General features: G+C 44.3%; 1 protein-coding gene across 1 annotated transcript; it reads left to right on the top strand.

Moving 5' to 3' along the window:
* The first annotated feature begins 4,452 nt into the window (after positions 1 to 4,452).
* LOC133340887 (stathmin-1-A-like) lies at positions 4,453 to 14,485 on the top strand. The gene is made up of 4 exons (XM_061549355.1): positions 4,453 to 4,591; positions 9,778 to 9,960; positions 10,916 to 11,107; positions 12,101 to 14,485. Exons 1-4 carry the CDS (start codon positions 4,583 to 4,585, stop codon positions 12,161 to 12,163), a joined length of 447 nt encoding a protein of 148 aa, XP_061405339.1. The 5' UTR covers positions 4,453 to 4,582; the 3' UTR covers positions 12,164 to 14,485.
* Positions 14,486 to 19,492: the final 5,007 nt, after the last annotated feature.

Genomic DNA, 19,492 nt, shown 5'->3' with positions numbered 1-19,492 from the left:
TTTGCAGCCTCGCATCTTAGTGAACGGGTGAATCTAAAACTAAGCGAGTAATAGTTGTAGAGACATACATATATACCTGTCAACCCATACGGTTTAACCGTATTTTTTTCCAATGAAATTTAGTTTTCAGGTCCTTTCGGCGTACAGCCGTTTCAATACGGGCATTTTTGTCTTTCTTTGTGTGTCTCCCTTGTGATGGGACTTTGTAGGATGAACTTTGAGATTTAATAGGGCACCGGGTGACCAATAAGGTCTGAATTGGTCTGTAATAAGGTAAGCACTGATAAGGGCTTGACAGGTATGTTAATATAGCCCCTTTTCATAAGCGACCTGGACACGCATAGCTCAACGAAGTGGTTAATATGAAAATTAAAGCAGGCAAATACTCTAAAAACATGTTTCTAAATGTGGGGGGAAAACCGGAGGACCTGAAGAAAAAAAAATAACTTTACCTGGGGGATAAAGATACGCAAACTTCAAATGTGCAGGCGTCAGGGTCAGAATCGAACCCACAAATTCCTGTATACCAGGAGAGGTAGTTAACATCTCACCACCTCAGTGGATGAGTGGAATCACAGGTGGCGTGTACCTCTAATGCCAAAGCCACGGATTCCTTCCCTGAAGGAGGTGCACTTCTTCAAAGTGGATTTTTAAATCCTTTATATTACGTTCGCTTGCTTGCTTGCTTACGACCGTGCAAATCTTTCGGTCGTTTTTTAACCCACTTCACGTGATCCAATCGAGCTGACATTTTGCACACAGACTCGTTGTGCGAGACAATTAATGTTCGTGAAAAAAAAATGCAAAAATTTTACACTATTTAGGGAAAACAAATTACATATTTAATTACCAATTGCTTAATACTGGCAGACAATCATCTGACCCATAGGTGGCAGCCATCTCAAGCCAGAGGACGAGAGGACTCTAGCCGCCACGCATATAAAGGATTTATAGTGAAAAACTTATTTTTCTTGCGGGTTATACTTATTTAATCCTTTATATTAAGTTTGCTTGCGTGCTTACGACCGTGCAAATCTTTCGGTCGTTTTTTAACCCACTTCCCGTGATCCAATCGAGCTGACATTTTGCACACAGACTCGTTGTGCGAGACAATTAATGTTCGTGAAAAAAATGCAAAATTTTTACACTGTTTAGGGAAAACAAATTAAATATTTAATTACCAATTGCTTAATACTGGCAGACAATCATCTGACCCATAGGTGGCAGCCATCTCAAGCCAGAGGACGAGAGGACTCTAGCCGCCACGCATATAAAGGATTTATAGTGAAAAACTTTGTTTTTACGGGTTTACTTTTTTAAGATGACCTACAGTGACTTGCGACTCCCCAAACCAAGCAATGGGCCATATCCCGAATAACCACATTCTACAACCCCGAAGCTATCGCATGGTTGGCAAGCTTAAAACCTTGAAGAATTACCCAAAACATCAGCCTATAACGCTGCCAATGTGTGTTTGTCTCTGTTATAAGGCAGTGTTGACGAATGTGCTGAGTTAAAACATATATTGAGACTTACGCCGCAAACATGTTTCAATAAATACTCATATCCTTATGAGTGCCTATCTTATTACAGACCTTATTGGTCACCCCGTGCCCTAATACATCTCAAAGTTAATCCTACAAAGACCCATCACAAGGGAGAAAACACAAACATAGACCAAAACATTGCTCGTTTGGAGCTGAAAACTAAATTTCCTTGTATAAGAATACGGGCAAATCGTATGTGTTTACAGGTATGAATACTATAGTGTAACTTGCTTATTATTTGATGGACAACAATTTCAGCAGGGAGATTATGGATCTGTTTTAGCTCTTGAGGTCTAGAGTGCTGGCATGGTGATTAGGTTGATAGCGGTTTTGAGAGCAGTGCCATGAACTTGCTAACTTGTGTTAACATTTAATTCCTGGCCACAGACATTAACCACATACAACCGTAGAAAAAGTGTCGATTTATATCTGAACCGAACCTACAACCCATAACATCGTCAGCACCCGCATTGAAGTGTAAATTACGTGGCGTGGTTTATCCAGCAGTGGATAAGTGAATTGACAAAAAGGCTGCAGATTATTCATTTATCTTTCTTAGTTATCAGTGGGATTTGTTAAAACAATTTGTGGCAGGGTTCGCATGGCAATAGCCCATAGCCTGGTCTAAACACACCACCACCTCACTCAATATGCAGCAAACCAGTCATGAATTCGACTGTTTTTGTTGTTGTGTTCTATACTATACATAACCATTAATATAGCGTGTCATAAAGTACTGTTTACCCCTTATTCTTGTACAGGGATATTTATTTTTCAGGTTCAGACTGTGAACAGGCGTTTCAATGTCACATTTTTTCTTATTTATTTGTGTTTTGTCCCTTGCGATGGGACTTTGTGGGATGAATGTTGATATTTTTCAGGGCACGTGGGTGACCGAATTGGTCTGGAATAATGTTGGCATTGATCAGGGTTTGACAGGTATGCGTTAAATTTTGATTTAAAGCTTTCGTGACTGCAAGGATTCATATTCTTACTTATAAAATAATGTTATTATTTCCCTTCTACGTGACTTTACCAAAAGAACCGATAATAGATTTCGATTTAAAGCTTTCGTGACTGCAGGGATTCATCTTGTTGGTTCTTTCGGTAAAGTCACGTAGAAGGGAAGAAATAAAATAACACATTTTCAATATTTCCCTTCTACGTGACTTTACCGAAAGAACCAATGATATGTACGCATTAACCAAAAGGCTTCGCTATAAAGTGGTTATCATAGTGCGAGTGTTGCATGCATTTCACTGTCAGTCATCACCGCGCCCCACGTATTGATCATTCGCCTGAAACATTTTTTCCCGCCAAATTCCTCCACTGTTACTGTAACAATTTCGATAACCTTCCGATCTCTACCACGTGACCGATAACTGACGTGTTTTTTTCCCGCCAAATGCGGCGGTGGGGTGGGGGCTATTTTGTTTGTTAGGGGGAGGGGAGGGGGGGGTCGTCTAATTACATCGACCGCCGCGCACGAGCCAATCAGAATCAAGTTATTTTTTTCCCGCCAACAACACTCGTGGGGGGAGGGGCTGTGGGGGGGGGGTGTTGTTTTTCTCGCTCGGCCATCGCGAGAAACCTGTCTGCCGTTACCACGTGACGCACACGGACCAATGAGAATTGTGGGTTGTTTTTTTTACGACGCAATCCGCCAACCCAAGCGGGTTCGGTTTCGCTCCCGAGTGGGTCACGAGGAGGCCCCGGTCACGTGACAACGCACGGAACCAATCATAAGCTAATTATATTTCCCGCCAACGGTACGAGAGCCGTTGCATGCTTTGCTCGGTGGGGGTGGTGAGAGGGGGGGGGGCTGTCTGCCAGCCCCGTCGCCCCGTCACGTGACACGCGCGGGCCAATAAAAGTCGACTTGGAGTTGCTTTCCCGCCAAAAGCTTGCAAGCTTTTGCAACCTATGCCCCGCCCCCCTCTCTGTCCACACCGCCTCGCGTTATGTTGCAACGCTGTTGGCTGCGCGCATGCGCACACGAGAGGCCGAGTTGAGCTCCCCCCTCCCTTTTTTTGTTGCTGTCGTCTCGTCCCACAATGGTAGGGGGGGGATTGGTGGGGGGGGGGTTGGTGGGGGGGGATGGCTGGGGGGGATTGGTGAGGGGGGGATTGGTGGGGTGGGGTTGGTGGGTGGGGATTGGTGGGGGGGGGGGATTGGTGGGTGGGCTGGGTGATTGGTGGTGGGGGGGGATTGGTGGGGTGGGGGTTGGTGGAGGGGGATTGGTGGGGTGGGGTGGTTGGTGGGGGGGGGATTGGTGGGTGGGGGGGGATTGGTGGGTGGGGGGGATTGGTGGAGGTGGGGATTGGTGGAGGTGGGGGGATTGGTGGGTGGGGGGGGATTGGTGGGTGGGGGGGATTGGTGGGTGGGGGGGGATTGGTGGGTGGGGGGGGATTGGTGGGTGGGGGGGGATTGGTGGGTGGGGGGGGATTGGTGGGTGGGGGGGGATTGGTGGGTGGGGGGGATTGGTGGGTGGGGGGGATTGGTGGGGTGGGGGGGATTGGTGGGGTGGGGGGGGAGTGGTGGGTGGGGGGGGATTGGTGGGTGGGGGGGGATTGGTGGGTGGGGGGGGGATTGGTGGGTGGGGGGGGATTGGTGGGTGGGGGGGGATTGGTGGGTGGGTGGGGGATTGGTGGAGGTGGGGGGGGGATTGGTGGGTGGGGGGGGGATTGGTGGGTGGGGGGGGATTGGTGGGTGGGGGGGATTGGTGGGTGGGGGGGGATTGGTGGGTGGGGGGGGATTGGTGGGTGGGGGGATTGGTGGGTGGGGGGGATTGGTGGGTGGGGGGGATTGGTGGGTGGGGGGGATTGGTGGGTGGGGGGGATTGGTGGGTGGGGGGGTTGGTGGGGGGATTGGTGGAGGTGGGTGGGGGGGGATTGGTGGGGTATCCACGCCGAGCCAATCACAGCAGGAGGTTGTTGTTGGGGGGCGGGGCCTGCGGTGTTAACAGGCGCGCGCGCGCGCGCCACGGAGCGGTGTCTTCAGTCGTCAATTTGCGCCAGAGACAGAAGCTGTGAGCCATGGCTGAGGTGAGATCTGTTCGTCTTTTTTCCTTCATCTCCTCACCACCATCAACATCTCTTAAGCCCCAGACGTAGCGGTGTAGGATTCGGGCGGGTTCCCGTGCCCGCGAGCAAAATCGTGAGGTAAAATCGCGACCCTCCGTTAAGGCTTTTGTGGGCAAACCGAAGGCGAGGTTCTGTTGGGAGCCGTTGTGACACGAATCGAGGGATAAATTACGTTGAGCATGATAACAAAAAAAAGGCAATAGCTTCGTCCACTATCGCTACCACCAACAAAGAATATAAATAGAGACGACGTTTTGAACAATGACCCTAGAGAGCGCAGATGCTGCTGAGGCGAGGGAAATGGTTTCGTCGTTTCCCTCCATTTATTGCACATTTTTTGTATGAAAGTAATATTTTATTTGGTTAGTAATGTGATTTATGCTTTGTTTTTTTCCATGCGAACGTGTGCTTTGTGAGTGGCTGTGACGAGATTATTTTGTCGGAAAAATGAAATTATTTTTAATATTTTTATTTGTTTTGGGGCGGGTGCTGAGCGCGCGCTTTTGCTTCGGCTCGAATCGCGTAGAATTCAAACATTTTTTTACGGTAATGTCTAAAAATAAGTAAATAATTACCTGTTCGTGCATGATTATTCACGAAATCGAGACAATAGCGTGTAAAATATGCAAAATAGAACTGCGGATAAATAAATAATTGCGTAATGCGACGGTCTTAATAATTAAGCCTTGACTCGTGTTTAAAATTTACAAACACTTTTGAGGCATTTAATCGCGATAAGTGTGTAAAATAACTGCAGTATTATAACCCGCAAAAATACGTGACGGCGGATATCATTTGAAATACACATAACAATGATTTGTATTACTATGTAGATTATATTTGTGTTAAAATCGGTACATTATCTCGTTACGTTTAATTTTTTTTAAGCTTTATACTTTTGTAGTAATATTGCAGATAAACATTGCCACGTTTTGTTGTGTCGGTGGGGCGGGGGGTCCTCATTGTCTGAACAAAAGCGGCGTGGCTGACTGTCAAGTGTAAAGAATAAAGCCCAAGCAGCCTCCTTAGAACCCACGGTGGCAATCGAAACCACTTAATACTATCACATTTTTAATGAATACATTGGTAGAAAATTAGCAAATGTTAGCGAACGACTAAAAATATATACACTTTGGGGCGTATCGCACAAGCAGAAAGCATTAATTTTCGTCAACCAGTGTCCGTTTTGCTAAAACAAATTGTCGCTTTTAACACTTAGATTTCGATTTAAAGATTTCGTGACTGCAGGGATTCATCTTTTTGGTTCTTTCGGTAACGTCACGTAGAAGGGAAATAAAAGAAAATGAATATAAAACAATAAAAATTCTCACGACGTTTCGGCCACCTGATGATGACGATTTCTTGTGTTGCAATCGAAACGAGAATTTTATTGTTTTATTATTTATTATTCCCCTTCTATTAAGAACCAAGTACATAACACTTGGGGCACTCCTACAAAGATAGTTGCTAGTTTTCGTTGCTTTCGTGGGAACAATAAACCAAAACCCGTGGTTGTAAATTCTTGTGCTGTTGATTTAACAACAACAACAACGTTGGACGTGTAGAGAGATGGGGGGGAGGGAGGTTTACGTAAACGTCGCCCTTCCCGCCGAAATTAGATTAGATGACAGAAAATAAAATAAATAACGCGAACATGTGGTGTGTTATATTCTGGCGGGAAATAAAACAGACGCGTTTTTATCTTTGCAAGCCTGTGTCCCAATGAGTTTATTAAACATCAATCTTCCGTTATGCACACGTGAGTGTACTGCTGCTGACGTCTTGTGTCTATCCATTGTGTTGTGTGTGTGTAGTGTCTGTACGTTGTACTGCTGTTGACGTCTTGTGTGTAATCCATTGTGTTGTACGTACGTGTGTGTGGTGTCTGTGCGTTGTACTGCTGTTGACGTCTTGTGTCTATCCATTGTGTTGTACTCCGTGTGGTGTCCTTGCGTTGTACACATTATTGTCTATTTGCCCGTCGTGATCCGTCCACTGCTGGATGAAGGGCCTTGAACGCCCAACAAGCCGTCGCCATTTCACGCTCTCGCGATTGTAATAACATGCGCACGAGCCGATTCCCCCTCGCTCCATCTCCACCATGAACGCATGCCTCCTTTGCCTTCCAATCCGGTCACTATTCACCACCCGAGCGATGTGGCTTGTCTGAGCCCATTTGTGTGAATGTGCAGTATTTTGGGGGGGCGGAAAACGTCAATTTCACCTGCGTATTTTCTGTAATCCATGCCTCCAATCTACCTAAACGTAATTGAAATGTTCGTGTCATTCAATTGTTTGTGCATTTGTCGGTGTGCCTTTGTTGTGTGCAGTTAGTTGCTTTTTTAGTGTGCGAATAATTTCGTATTTGTGATTTTTTTTTTTTTGATTTGCGAATACCGCGTGTTTAATTTAATATTTGTCATTCCTTTGTTAAGCCCTGGCAGCTGTTGGTTGTGGTGTGATGCCTAATTTGCTTGCTTTCGTATTCGCGTGCATGGGCGTGGTAGGTGTCTGTCGTACGAGCATTGTGTGGCTTGCAATGTTGGGTGCATTAGTTCACCCTGTTTGCTGCATGCGATTTTATGTTGCCTACACTTTTCCACAGATTTGTCCGAAAAATAATCACAAATCTCTACTTTCGCCTTGACGGATGCGTAATTGATATGCTAATGTCATTTGTGCATCGGCTGAGAGCTGAGATGCGTGTGAACGTGTCCACATGTCGCCTATTGTGGAGACAGATTTAATTACTCCAAACCGACGCGTTCAAAATGCCCTTCTCGAACATTCTGTCCTGTGATTCTCTTGGGATTCTGTGCAATTCCCGAACCCTTTTCATTCAAAAGTTGGTAGTATGAACATTGGTATACGCTCATACATAGCAGCCCTGTAGCTTCCAATTTAAGAGCTCTTTGGCCTAATATGGTGTGTATTTCTACTGCTTACCTAGCCCCGTTTTAAGATTTCAGCATACAGAAAAAACCTGTGCTTTGCTGATTACATTTGACAAAATGTCTGGTGCACACACCCATGTCAGACATGTCAGCAAGCATACTGATGTAGCAACTGTGGTTGGCGCTTGTGGCTACACAAGGGGTTTGCCTCGAGTGTTTATCTGCCTGTTATCAGCAATCCCTTAAGTTTTGGGCAGATCAGTGTAATCGACTTGAGTCTTTTTAAAATACACCCATTTTGTAAATACTGTAATTAAGATGTACAACATTAATTGAGCCTATTGTGGTATGGTACATGCATTAAAATGAAACTAAACTTCTTGGCATAACGTCAGCTATTAGACAAAGGGATGAGGAAAAAATCGAAGTGGCCTGCCACTGCTTAAACCAATTCCACAGATAGGTGCAATGCAGGAAACTTGAAAGCAACGGTAGGATTGTGAGGTTATTGATTTGGTTTTTGTGAGCTCAATTGAAGCTGCGCAACATAGCTGCGCAACAATTTTGCCTTGACACTGGGTGTGACAGTGCCTTGAAATGTCAGATCGGCCTTTGTAGTTACTGACACTGTTGCTGCCTGAGCTTGAAAAGCCAGGTCATAATTTCCAGCCCGTGCAGAGTCCTGGGAAGTTTTATTTGGGCACCACTTCTGTGGAAAAATAGGGGAGTAGTGCTACTGTGCAACGCTCATGGCAACAGATTGTAAAGGTCGTCAGCCTTGGGCAGTGTTGCCATCTGCTTGGCCACCGAGATGCGATAAGGATTTACAATGACTCCCTTCAGGGTAGTCGTTCGTGCTTGGGTTACTGCTATTTTCTGGCCCTTAGTGAAGGGGAAAAAAATATTCTAATTTTCAAAGGGTAGATTGGATGGGAAAAGTGAGTCGTTCTATAATGGATGATAGTTTATTGAATGATCAGGATAAGGTTTGAGGAAAATTAATGGACATTATGTGCTGCAGTGAAGTAGCATTGCACAGCGATAGCGTTTTGATGTGTAGACAAAGGGACACTTTTACAATACAATTAGGATTTATATGGCACATAAATGCCGTAACGTCTCCAAGATGCGGTACATAACAATGGAATATGGGCATCATATTGAAAGGAGGCATGCTTTTATTTAAAATACTTCTAGTGAGGGAAATGGGAAGGTCAAAGATCAACAGCCTTTCCTTCCAATTGGGTGTGGAGAATGTTTACAAGGGATGCATAACGCATCTCTTGCTGACCACTTGCTGATTATTCCACTTGTGTGTTGCACAACATGTGCCTCGTAATTATCTTGTTTTGCCTTTTGGTAACTACGCTAAATTATTTTGTACCCATTTGAGATTTGGAATAAAACGTTGTTTTGTCTGGTGTGGGAGTGATGCTTGGAGGGCGAGTGAACTGTTATTCTATACCCAAAGTCAGTACCAATATGCACATTGACCATGTGTGCAATTTTTGCCTATACTGGATTACTACATTACTAGCAATGGCAACTGTCTACTAAAACCATCTTTGTCTTTTGTGAGTTTGTGCATAAGGTAGTCTGTTTGAATGCATATATGCGTAGCTTTTAATTCTAACTTAATAATTAAACTTGCTCAGACTTTCAGCCATTTTAACTGGGCACAGTTAATATCTTAGCGAGGTTGGTGAGAGGGCTTGACTGAAATATTTGCACAATGGTGTGTTTTTAGAGCATCAGGTCTACTGTTTTCAGTGGGTAACACAACAGCTGCAAGTCTCAAATCCTAAGCACTTTAATTTAACCAACGCTGTCGTGTGTAGCTGATAATTCTGATTTGAAGTTAAGTAATCGGTTTGAACACTCGACGAATCGGATAACACATAGTTAAGTGTCACCTTTGTTTCCACAATTGATGCTTTATGCGCTTGGTGACATCACTGGCATCGGCCATGGTCTCGTGTTGGGTGTAATTGGAAGGGTTTGCTTGCTTTTGGGATTAATTATGTGGAGGGTGGCCACTTTTTAAGGGATTTAGCCAATTGACCGAAAAAATGGTTGATTACGCTTTTTTGCTTTATCAAGGTATCCCAGCTCGAAAGTGCAAAATAATAACTCCGTTCAGAAACAACAATTAAGCTGCCACCCTACAATGGCGATTGCAATTTCATCTTAAAACAAGCGCAGGTCTCAACTGATTCTCTAAACAACTCCTCGAATGTGTGCTTGTGCGCGCAGCATCAGGAACTCGAGGCAATTGAGGTGAAGGAGCTGAACAAGCGTGCGTCGGGCGCGGCATACGAGGTGATCCTCAAGGAGCCCAGCACGGGCACACCGGCGCCACCCTTCTCACCCACGCGCAAAGACTGCTCGCTTGAGGAGATCCAGAAGAAGCTGCTTGCCGCTGAGGAGCGCAGGAAGGTACAGTGCTAACTGATCTGACGTCATTCCCACTGATGCGCTTTGTATTGCCATTGACGGTTACCTTCCCTTGAATCAGGTGAGAGCTCATCAAGGTTCATTGGTTCTTTTCATAGAGACCTGAGTAGCAATGACTGTTTAGGAATGGTAGTTAATTTTTCAGTGGTGTGAATTTCAATAATTTCTGTGCAAGTTGATCTACTGTTACAAATGGTATGCAGAATTAGCTTTGGTTTGTTTCCAACATATTTTGTCCTTTAGGCTCTTTCATATTTCAAGTTCAAGGAACTTGGAACTTTTGAAATGATTTCCCTTAAAGAGATTTAAGTCTCAATGGGCTCTCAGCTGATTGTAAATAAACTGCATTCATCTCGGTCCTTGGAGAGCTGCTAATTGTTCAGTGATACAATTCCACACCTTATTGAACGGGCTGCTTGGTTAATTGCAATAAAGAGTAATCTTCATAGGCTATTCCCTGCAGTGTACAGTTCATGTGGCTAGTCAGATTTAGCCACTGGTTTATACTATTTAAGAGAACCGTCTGTTTGGTACAATTTTATTGTGTTCCCAAAGCCTTGGGGTAATTTGGCGTGGCATTTGTGCACTGCACCCACATAGGGGGGAGCCGCTCAACTGTCAACTCGCCACTTCACGTCCATACCTACGAGCCTGGACAGGCACACGTCTGACTTATTGCGTTGTTTTTATTATATTTAAATTTCGACCTATGCTATAATAACTGTGCCTAGTGTAGTTACGACAAATTTTTGCTGTTAGCCTTTCAGTTTTGCTCGTATTCCTGTGGTTTTTGTTTATGAACATTGCATGTAACTTAAATCCCTTTGTAGCACCTCCATGTACGGAACAGGAGATGAGACCTTTGGGCACTTGGCGCTTTACTCTTGTGTATTAAATACCGACTGCGAATCCTAAAAACCGACTGCTTCTCACCCAGTCCCATGAGGCGCAGGTGCTGAAGCAGCTGGCGGAGAAGCGCGAGCACGAGAAGGAGGTGCTGCAGAAAGCCGAGGAGGAGAACCAGTCGTTCATGCGCCAGTCGGAGGAGAAACTGCAGAACAAGATGGGCTCCAACAAGGAGAACCGCGAGGCCCTGCTCGCTGCCAAGATGGAGAAGCTTCGCCAGTCTGTGAGCGGCTCTTCACCCCGTGGTTTTCTACTGCATGGGCTGCACTTACCCCTACCTAGCAAGGCTATTTTAATGTCGCTCAGCTTTGGGATTTCTTCGTAGCATAGCGTCCCGACATTGGTATTTAATGAGCATTTATCCTTTTTGAGAGGTTGACAAATTATTTATTTCTGAACGATGGTACCTAATTGGTTTACATGGTGTCCATAGAAAATAAAAAAAACACCAAATTATTACGTCTGAAATTGTAGAATTGCCAAGGATAGATCCACCATAGATATTGGGTTCTGATTATTATAAATTTAGTTCTCTAATCCTTATGCAATGCTTATTATTCATTTAACATAAAGCCATCTTGTGTGCCCGATCCCAGCTGGCTGGATAGTGCTAGAATAGGTGCAGATCATGCATAAAAACGGTTTTTAGGTTACTGTCAGCAGAAGGCAGTGCAGAAAAATATCTTATTGTACTGGCACGATGCTGCAAAATCTGGCTGCCATCAACATCGCACAACAAGAATCGTGACGTATTGTCATGGAGGCCCTCCATCATTGGAATGATGAAAAGGGTCTTACATGAATATATTGTAATGCAGTATTAGGCAGCGTTTTATGATGCTTCACAGCGGTAACAGCTGGAATACATTGCACAATACAAACTGCAGGATACTACATTGAACACACTGCATTGTGCACCCACAAATGTAAGTGCCTGCTGACCTATACCTAAAGTACTTAACTTGTGGGGTTGGCCCTCAAAGCCTTTCAGGGTGGTGTACTGGCTGTGGCATGGACACACTAACTTACAAAAAGGGCTCTCTAGCCTTCTGTTACTGCTACATCCCACATTCAAATGAAGATTTAACTGCATTGAGTGCGATGAGGGGGGTTTGGGGATTATTGGGCTGGATTGGAGGGGGACCACCGCACAATACGGTATGCTGCTTGTTGTCGCACTATAATTGACACCCCTAATATGTGCGTGTATTTGCAGGAGAAGCGTGCTGAGGAGGTGCGCAAAAACAAGGAGAAGTGCCCAGAGCCGTGCCGCCAATAGAGCACTGCCTTGTCCCAATCTCCCTTTCCACCTTTCCGTCACGGCACGGTCGTCCTTGACCCATGGCACCACGGCCATGAGAAACGCCACACCTTGCCCCACTGCATCGGACAACTCAACCCACCCACACCCCCTGGCACTGAACATGCTTTTAGTGTCGCCATTGCCACCCATAGTGCAGGCGTGACGAGTTGATTTAGTCGGTGATCGGTAGAAATGTTGGCTGGATTCCAATTAATCCAAATGGATGTTCCATAGATACTGGGTTGCCGTATAAAGTGGCATGGGGGAGTTCGGCATTGACTTGCATAGGAGGGTTTGGGTTTTGCATATAGTTTGCCATTTCCATCCCACATTGTGGTGTGATTTAATAAAAGCAGGCAAATGTTTAAATAACAGGTTAAAACTAATGCACAGTTCTGAAATGTGTCATTGGTAAAAAAATGTAATTGTAAGTACTGTGAAGCACGATTTCTTCCTGCTTTTATAATCCTGTAGCACAATTTGTGGATTAGTTGTATGTACACAACAACAATACAACTCCATCTGATGTGGAGGCCAACTGATGGACATCCCAAATTTACAAGAGTGAAAAGTTGTTTCTGCTGAGCCGTTGTGCCATGAGGGTTTAGTGAAGAGAGCGGAGGCCATTCCCTATGACCTGCATCTATGCTCTGGCCCTAGATTATCTGGCTGTATATACACTGCATTTCCTACACCCATGCTTAAGTCAAGTTGCCTGTCATTTACATGTAATTTTTTAAACCAGTGTTAGGTCCAGTATATCTAACAGTTAACTACAAAATACACACGTGGGACGTGGCAATTCCTAGGGAGGTAATACTTTATATGAAGGGAGATCACTGCTTTGTCTGCATTACAAAAAAGAAATCGCAATGCTAAAATATTCTGCTTATTGGATGTCTCTGGCTTGTGATGTGCACTCAGTCTTGTAATTGCTTCACCTTCATGCCTACGTGCTTCTGTATTCTGCTCGTTGCTATATACGTGACCATGAGGAAATGTGCTTATTGACGGGCACAATGTGTTTCCACCTACATTTTCTTAACCTCGTGAAATTCGATCATTAAAATCTCGAAAAGGGTTACCGATTCGTCATAAAACAACAAATATTGGCAAGATGTCGCATGTCCATTAAGTTTTATTCTTGGAGAAAAAATTTAGCTGGAAACTGCCAAAAACTCCCAGAGCTGCTGCCATGTTTTGAGGTGTTGTGTGGTTTGTGGTATTTACTCATGAGACTCGTGGAACACATTACCCTTTCATGCTATATAATCGAGAATCTGAGGTGGAATTGAGCTTTATGACATCACCGCTGCATGATCTGGCTGTGAGGAAACTACGTTTGCCACTTGGCATCTGCCGTTACACTTTTGGGAACTGGCTTTGAAATGTTTATGAAATGCATATGGCTGCAATAACTCCTGAAACCGAGTTCCACCTCGCGTTCTGGTGCATTTCATGCTTGTACATGCCTTGCAGCCATTTAATTAAAAACACCGTAAATTCCTAATGGTATTCGTTCACAGCCTGATCGTGACGTAGGGATAATTGCGTGGTCACATAGCATTTTTGGAAAACAGTGAGTTTTTTCACGTGGTTTACCACTTCATTTATATACGGCCGCGCCATTTATCGCGATGTGTGCCCTCTGCAAGTTTAATTCATTGTCTCGGCAAATCTGTGATGCTTACTCAAGACCGAACCTCCGTGCTGTACAGCCCCTGCGCCTTGTGGGGTTGTTAGTGGTTACATTGTTAAAACTGTCGTATGTGAAGGCGTTGCCCTGAGTGCTTTTCGCCACATCTTGCCTCCTTACACCGCTCTGCGGTCTTGCACTAGGTCACGCTTAAGGCCTTGGTACGTTCGGACGTGCCAACACTGCTTTGGGCCTAATGAGCACGTACACATGCCGATTTGTAATGGTCTTGGACAACTGGTCAAATTGTGAAGCAATGCTTGTTAGAAGTTATTTCTTGGAAAGTCTTCAAAAGACTAATATGCTTCTGCAGAAATCGGTCATCTAAAGGTATGCAAGACTGAATATGCTCAATTTATAGACTGAAAGTTTGAGGACCCAAAAGCTATTAGTCTTTTGTTGGATGAATGTTAGATGCCAAAGAAGTTTGCATGCTCGTGATTTTTCCGTGCGTGACTTGACCCCATGTGCAGCTGCAGAGTGGCCCTCAGAGCGTGGTTGCTGGGTTCGTGGCTGGATTTTGTTGGGACGTGGTTAAGTTTTAAGCTCTTTACCTTGTAGCGTGTTGTGTTCGTTTTGATAATAAACTTAGTGTGACACTGCCTCACGATGTGCGTGTATGTCGTGCATGTGTTCATGGGTGCCAGTTGTAAAATGGTGTAACCGCTTGATCCACGACACCACATTTGTTTGAAAGATTCGCATTTTGTTATCAAATAAGTTGGGATTTTGCCAACTTCACAAGGAACATTCGTACTCTGGTTCTTTTGGTAAAGTCACGTAGGTAGACAAAATGATCTAATGCGATAACGATGTGGTTTCTAACTACCATGGGGTCGATGGAAGTTGATGCTTGTTTTGATATTTTCTTTTATTTGCAAAATGGTTTCTACCAGAAATATACGTATGATCATTATTCTGGCTACAATGTTCGGACATACTAATGCATGTGTAGTGTACTAATTCAGAGACGAGTAGGAGGCACGCGTGTTTATTCCGGCCTTTGCAGCCATGGGGTATAACTACATATCGGGTCAGGACAACCAACATGCTTCCAGATGCACAGCTTTAAGAGAACGACGAGTTTTATTTTAGCAGCAGCCCCGACTAAGTCGGAGCTTTCCTTTTATGCTCCCCAGCGTGGCCAGACTCCACCCTCGGCCCCGCACCCCTCTGGATCCCCTAGGAGACTCCGTACCAAGCCCACAGGCCCAACTGGTAGAACGGGTTGCTACCCCCAATCCCATTGTCTTATCAATCTCCCAGCGCCACGCGCTACAGGGACTCATTCAATGTCACTACACATGTATGTCCTGTACGGTGAACTTCGCATCGTACGTAGCCGACAGCCATAATTGGAGGTGCGGGGGAAGGACAAACAAAGCATTTAGATTTAAAGCTTTCGTGACACCAGGGATTCATCTTCTTGGTTATTTCGGTAAAGTCACGTAGAATGGAAATAAAATAATAAAAATAAAACAATGAAATCTCACGACGTTTCACTTCTGGAAGGGGTGTTATGTTTTATTATTTTATTATTTCCATTCTACGTGATTTTACCGAAAGAACCAAGAAGATAACTAAAAGCAGTTCTAAAGAAATTAGTTTTCAACCTAAATTTAAAAGCGCATGTCTTGGCTTTTTAATATTGGAAGTAAGAGCGTTCCAGACGGCCGCAGAAGCGCATCTGAAAGCGCGGTGCCACGAAAGGGGGCTATCTAACGGGGGAGGGGTTGATATACAGCAGTTGCTTCATATTAACAGCGGTTCAGCTAATAAAGAGACATTTCCTGAGGACACAACATTTGAACGGCAGAAAAGGGGTAAGCGATTGCTTTGCTGTAACTACACCGGAAGGTGATACACCGATTGTAGCGTTATTGTGCAATTGGAAATCAATGTAAATATTCACTTCTGGAAGGGATGTTCAGTGAATTTGAATATTCATCAGCCTGTTCTGGGGCGGTGGTGACAACGACCATCCGCTACGTAACGAGGTGGGGGACAGAGCCCGACTGACGGCGCCGCGGCTACGGAGGCTGTGATCGCCACGTGGGTGTCGAACACGAAATCAGCAAGGGTCAGGGTCTTGCCTATAAAGGAGAAAGACACACTCATACCTCTGACAATCCATAAGGTTCACCCGTATTCTTGTACAGGCAAATTTGAGTTTTTATTATGTCCATACGGCGTACAGCCGTTTCAACACGGGCAAAATTAGATGTTCTGTTCCTCCCTTCTGATGGGACTTTGTAGGATGAACGTTGAGATTTATAAGGGCACGCGGTGACCAATAAGATCTGAATTGTTCTGTAATCAGGTTGGCACTGATAAGGGGTTGGGGGTCGTCCATAAATGACGTCACGCGATTTTGGACGATTTTTTACCCCCCCTCCTTCGTCACACGACGTCACAAAAAGTCAGACCCCCCCTCAAATATGACGTCACAAAGCTCTGCCCCCCACCCCCAACATCATATTTCCATTTTGAAAATAAAACACGCTTCAAATCGCTTTAAACTATTGTCATTGTAGTGCGTATTTAATGTTGCGCTGCACTCTGATGTTGTAGGAGAAAACATTGATTAAAAAGTCAATTCAATTAAGTAGCACGTGTTGTCTATATTTATTTAAAGTGATCCAATCGAGCTGACATTTTCCACACAGACTCGTTGTGCCAGACAATTATTGTTCGTGAAAAAAAAATTCCCAAAATTTTACACTTTTTAGGCAAATTTTTTTTATTTTTAAATCCTTTATATTAAGTTCGCTTGCTTGCTTGCGTGCTTGCTTGCTTGCTTGCGTGCTTGCTTAGGACCGTGCAAATCTTTCGGTCGTTTTTTAACCCACTTCCCGTGATCCAATCGAGCTGTTTAGGGAAAACACATTAAATATTTAATTACCAATTGCTTAATGGTGGCAGACAATCATCTGACCCATAGGTGGCAGCCATCTCAAGCCAGAGGACGAGAGGACTCTAGCCGCCACGCATATAAAGGATTTATAGTGAAAAACTTAGTTTTTACGGGTTAATTTTTTTCTTCTTGGTTCTTTCGGTAAAGTCACGTAGAAGGGAAGTAATAAAATAAGAATAAAAAAAATAAAAAAAATTGAGTATATTTAATTTTATTATTTTATTATGTTTTATTTTTATTATTTTATTACTTCCCTTCTACGTGACTTTACCGAAAGAACCAAGAAGATGAATCCCTGCAGTCAGGAAAGCTTTAAATCGAAATTTAGTAATGTTTTGTTTATGTGACAAACCTTACTAATTGGCTGTCGGGTGGTGGCGGGTTTAACGACACACATTGACGCGATCTAACCCAAAAGCCTCATATCCAGTAGCATATTTACATTTCGTGGGACGTTGAGAGAGGTGTTTTATTATTTCGCTTTTATGTTAAGTAAATACTGCCACCCTCTTCGGTGTCCGATCTGTCACCAATACAAACTGATTTACTCTGCCTCACGACAAATTCTCCCAGTTAATTTAATTTCCCCCATGCGTGGCATATGCCTGTACGCCCAGGTTGTCGGATAAGATTTCAAGTTTCTTTACGATTCAATTTACTGATAAGTGTATTGCCATAGAGGTCTAGGCATGTCACCACTGGACATCTGTAACAAGTATAACCCGTAAAAACAAAGTTTTTCACTATAAATCCTTTATATGCGTGGCGGCTAGAGTCCTCTCGTCCTCTGGCTTGAGATGGCTGCCACCTATGGGTCAGATGATTGCATGGCAGCATTAAGCAATTGGTAATTAAATATAATATTTTTGTCCTAAAAAGTGTAAAATTTAGGAAAAAAATTTTCACGAACATTAATTGTCACGCACAACGAGTCTGTGTGGAAAATGTCAGCTCGATTGGATCACGGGAAGTGGGTTAAAAAACGATTGAAAGATTTGCACGGTCCTAAGCAAGCAAGCACGCGAACTTAATATAAAGGATTTTTTAAAATACATTTATAGCTCATCGGATTCTTCCGGTATACTCTTTGGTTCTTTCGGTAAAGTCACGTAGGTAGAAAAATAAAACAAAATAAAAATAATATATCACGATAATTTTTTTACGCCCAAAGACGACCGCTTGTGTTGCGATCGAAACGTCGTGATATATTATTTTTTATTTTGTTTTATTTTTCTAACTACGTGACTTTACCGAAAGAACCAAAGAGTATGGATTCCTGCAGTCACGAAAGCTTCAAATCAAGATCTTCCAGTATAAATACATATGATTCTGACTACTTTGACGGCGAGTAACATCATCTGAGTTATGTAATGGAGCAAGTGACCGTAAACATGCGAGTTATATTTCATAAACGAAGCTTCGATCTCGTGCAAATATGCAATAGAGTTAGTTTGCTGTGCCTTTACTGCTAAATGGATTTTCCCGCCGTGTCGATCACACTAAGTTTACACAAAATAATCACCAGCGTCGTTGTTGGGAATATACAAGATTTGAAACAGGTCCAGAGTTTCCTTGCATTGCTTCATGTTAATCTAGAAATGCATTAATTTGGTTGAACTTTTACAAAAAATACATTTGCTTTTTTAGACAAAGTGAATCACCGGTCAATGGCCAGGGTCAACGGCGGCGTGGTGTATTCCGCAAAAATGCCCGATTGTGAGGGCGGGCACAAGCCGGCGTGAGTAGTTAAACGTTGAGTTTTATAAGGGCACCACGGGGTGACCAGCCCCTCCCCACCCAGCCCCACCCATCCCACGCCCCACCCAGCCCCACCCTCCACACCTAGCCCCTCCCCACCCAGCCCCTCCCCACTCTCCCCTCCCCACCCAGCCCCTCCCCTCCCCACCCAGCCCCTCCCCACCCAGCCCCTCCCCACTCTCCCCTCCCCACCCAGCCCCTCCCCACTCTCCCCTCCCCACCCAGCCCCTCCCCTCCCCACGCAGCCCCACCCTTCTCACCCAGCCCCTCCCCACCCTCCCTCTTCCTCCCCACCCAGCCCCTCCCCACCCTCCCCTCTCCACCCAGCCCCAACCCTCCCATTTTTGGATGCACGACGGACGGACACAATAATCCCCTGTGGGTTGGTGTAACCAGGAGGTTCCTACCAGTATAAACGTGTTTTGTCTATTTGTAAATAGGGCTAAATAAACGTGTTTGTGTCTATTTGTTTGTGTTTCTCCCTTGTGATGGGACTTTGTCGGATAAACGTTGAGGTTTATAAGCGGCACGGTGGTAACCAATAAGTTCCTTAATTGGTCTGCAATAAAGTAGGGCAGTATATTCATATTCTTAGGTTTTTTTCGGTAAAGTCACGTAGGTAAAAAATTAAAATTAATAAAAGTAAAATAAAATACAAATCACGACGTTTCGGAGGCAACACAAGCTTCCGTCTTCAGGTGGAAAGTAGGGCAGGTTGACAGGTATGAGACCACCTCTGTATGCTCTGAAGCAGTATCCATTGCCAGTGGCGGCTCCTGCAAAATCTCTCAGGGGGGGCAAATGTCTGGATGATTGATAAGGATAAGGTCCACCCATGCAATGGATACATTAACAGCTTAAGCATGTAAAGGCAACTGCACTTCTTTAATATTAATGAAAAATAAAGTGACTCTTACAATACATCTCCTTGTTTGTT

The sequence above is a fragment of the Lethenteron reissneri genome, chromosome 10 (genome assembly GCF_015708825.2).
Source record: "Lethenteron reissneri isolate LAM-NWPU_2019-01 chromosome 10, ASM1570882v1, whole genome shotgun sequence".
NCBI lineage: Eukaryota > Metazoa > Chordata > Hyperoartia > Petromyzontiformes > Petromyzontidae > Lethenteron > Lethenteron reissneri.
Note: the sequence above shows the minus strand (reverse complement) of the source record. Positions and strands in the feature narration are given on the sequence as shown.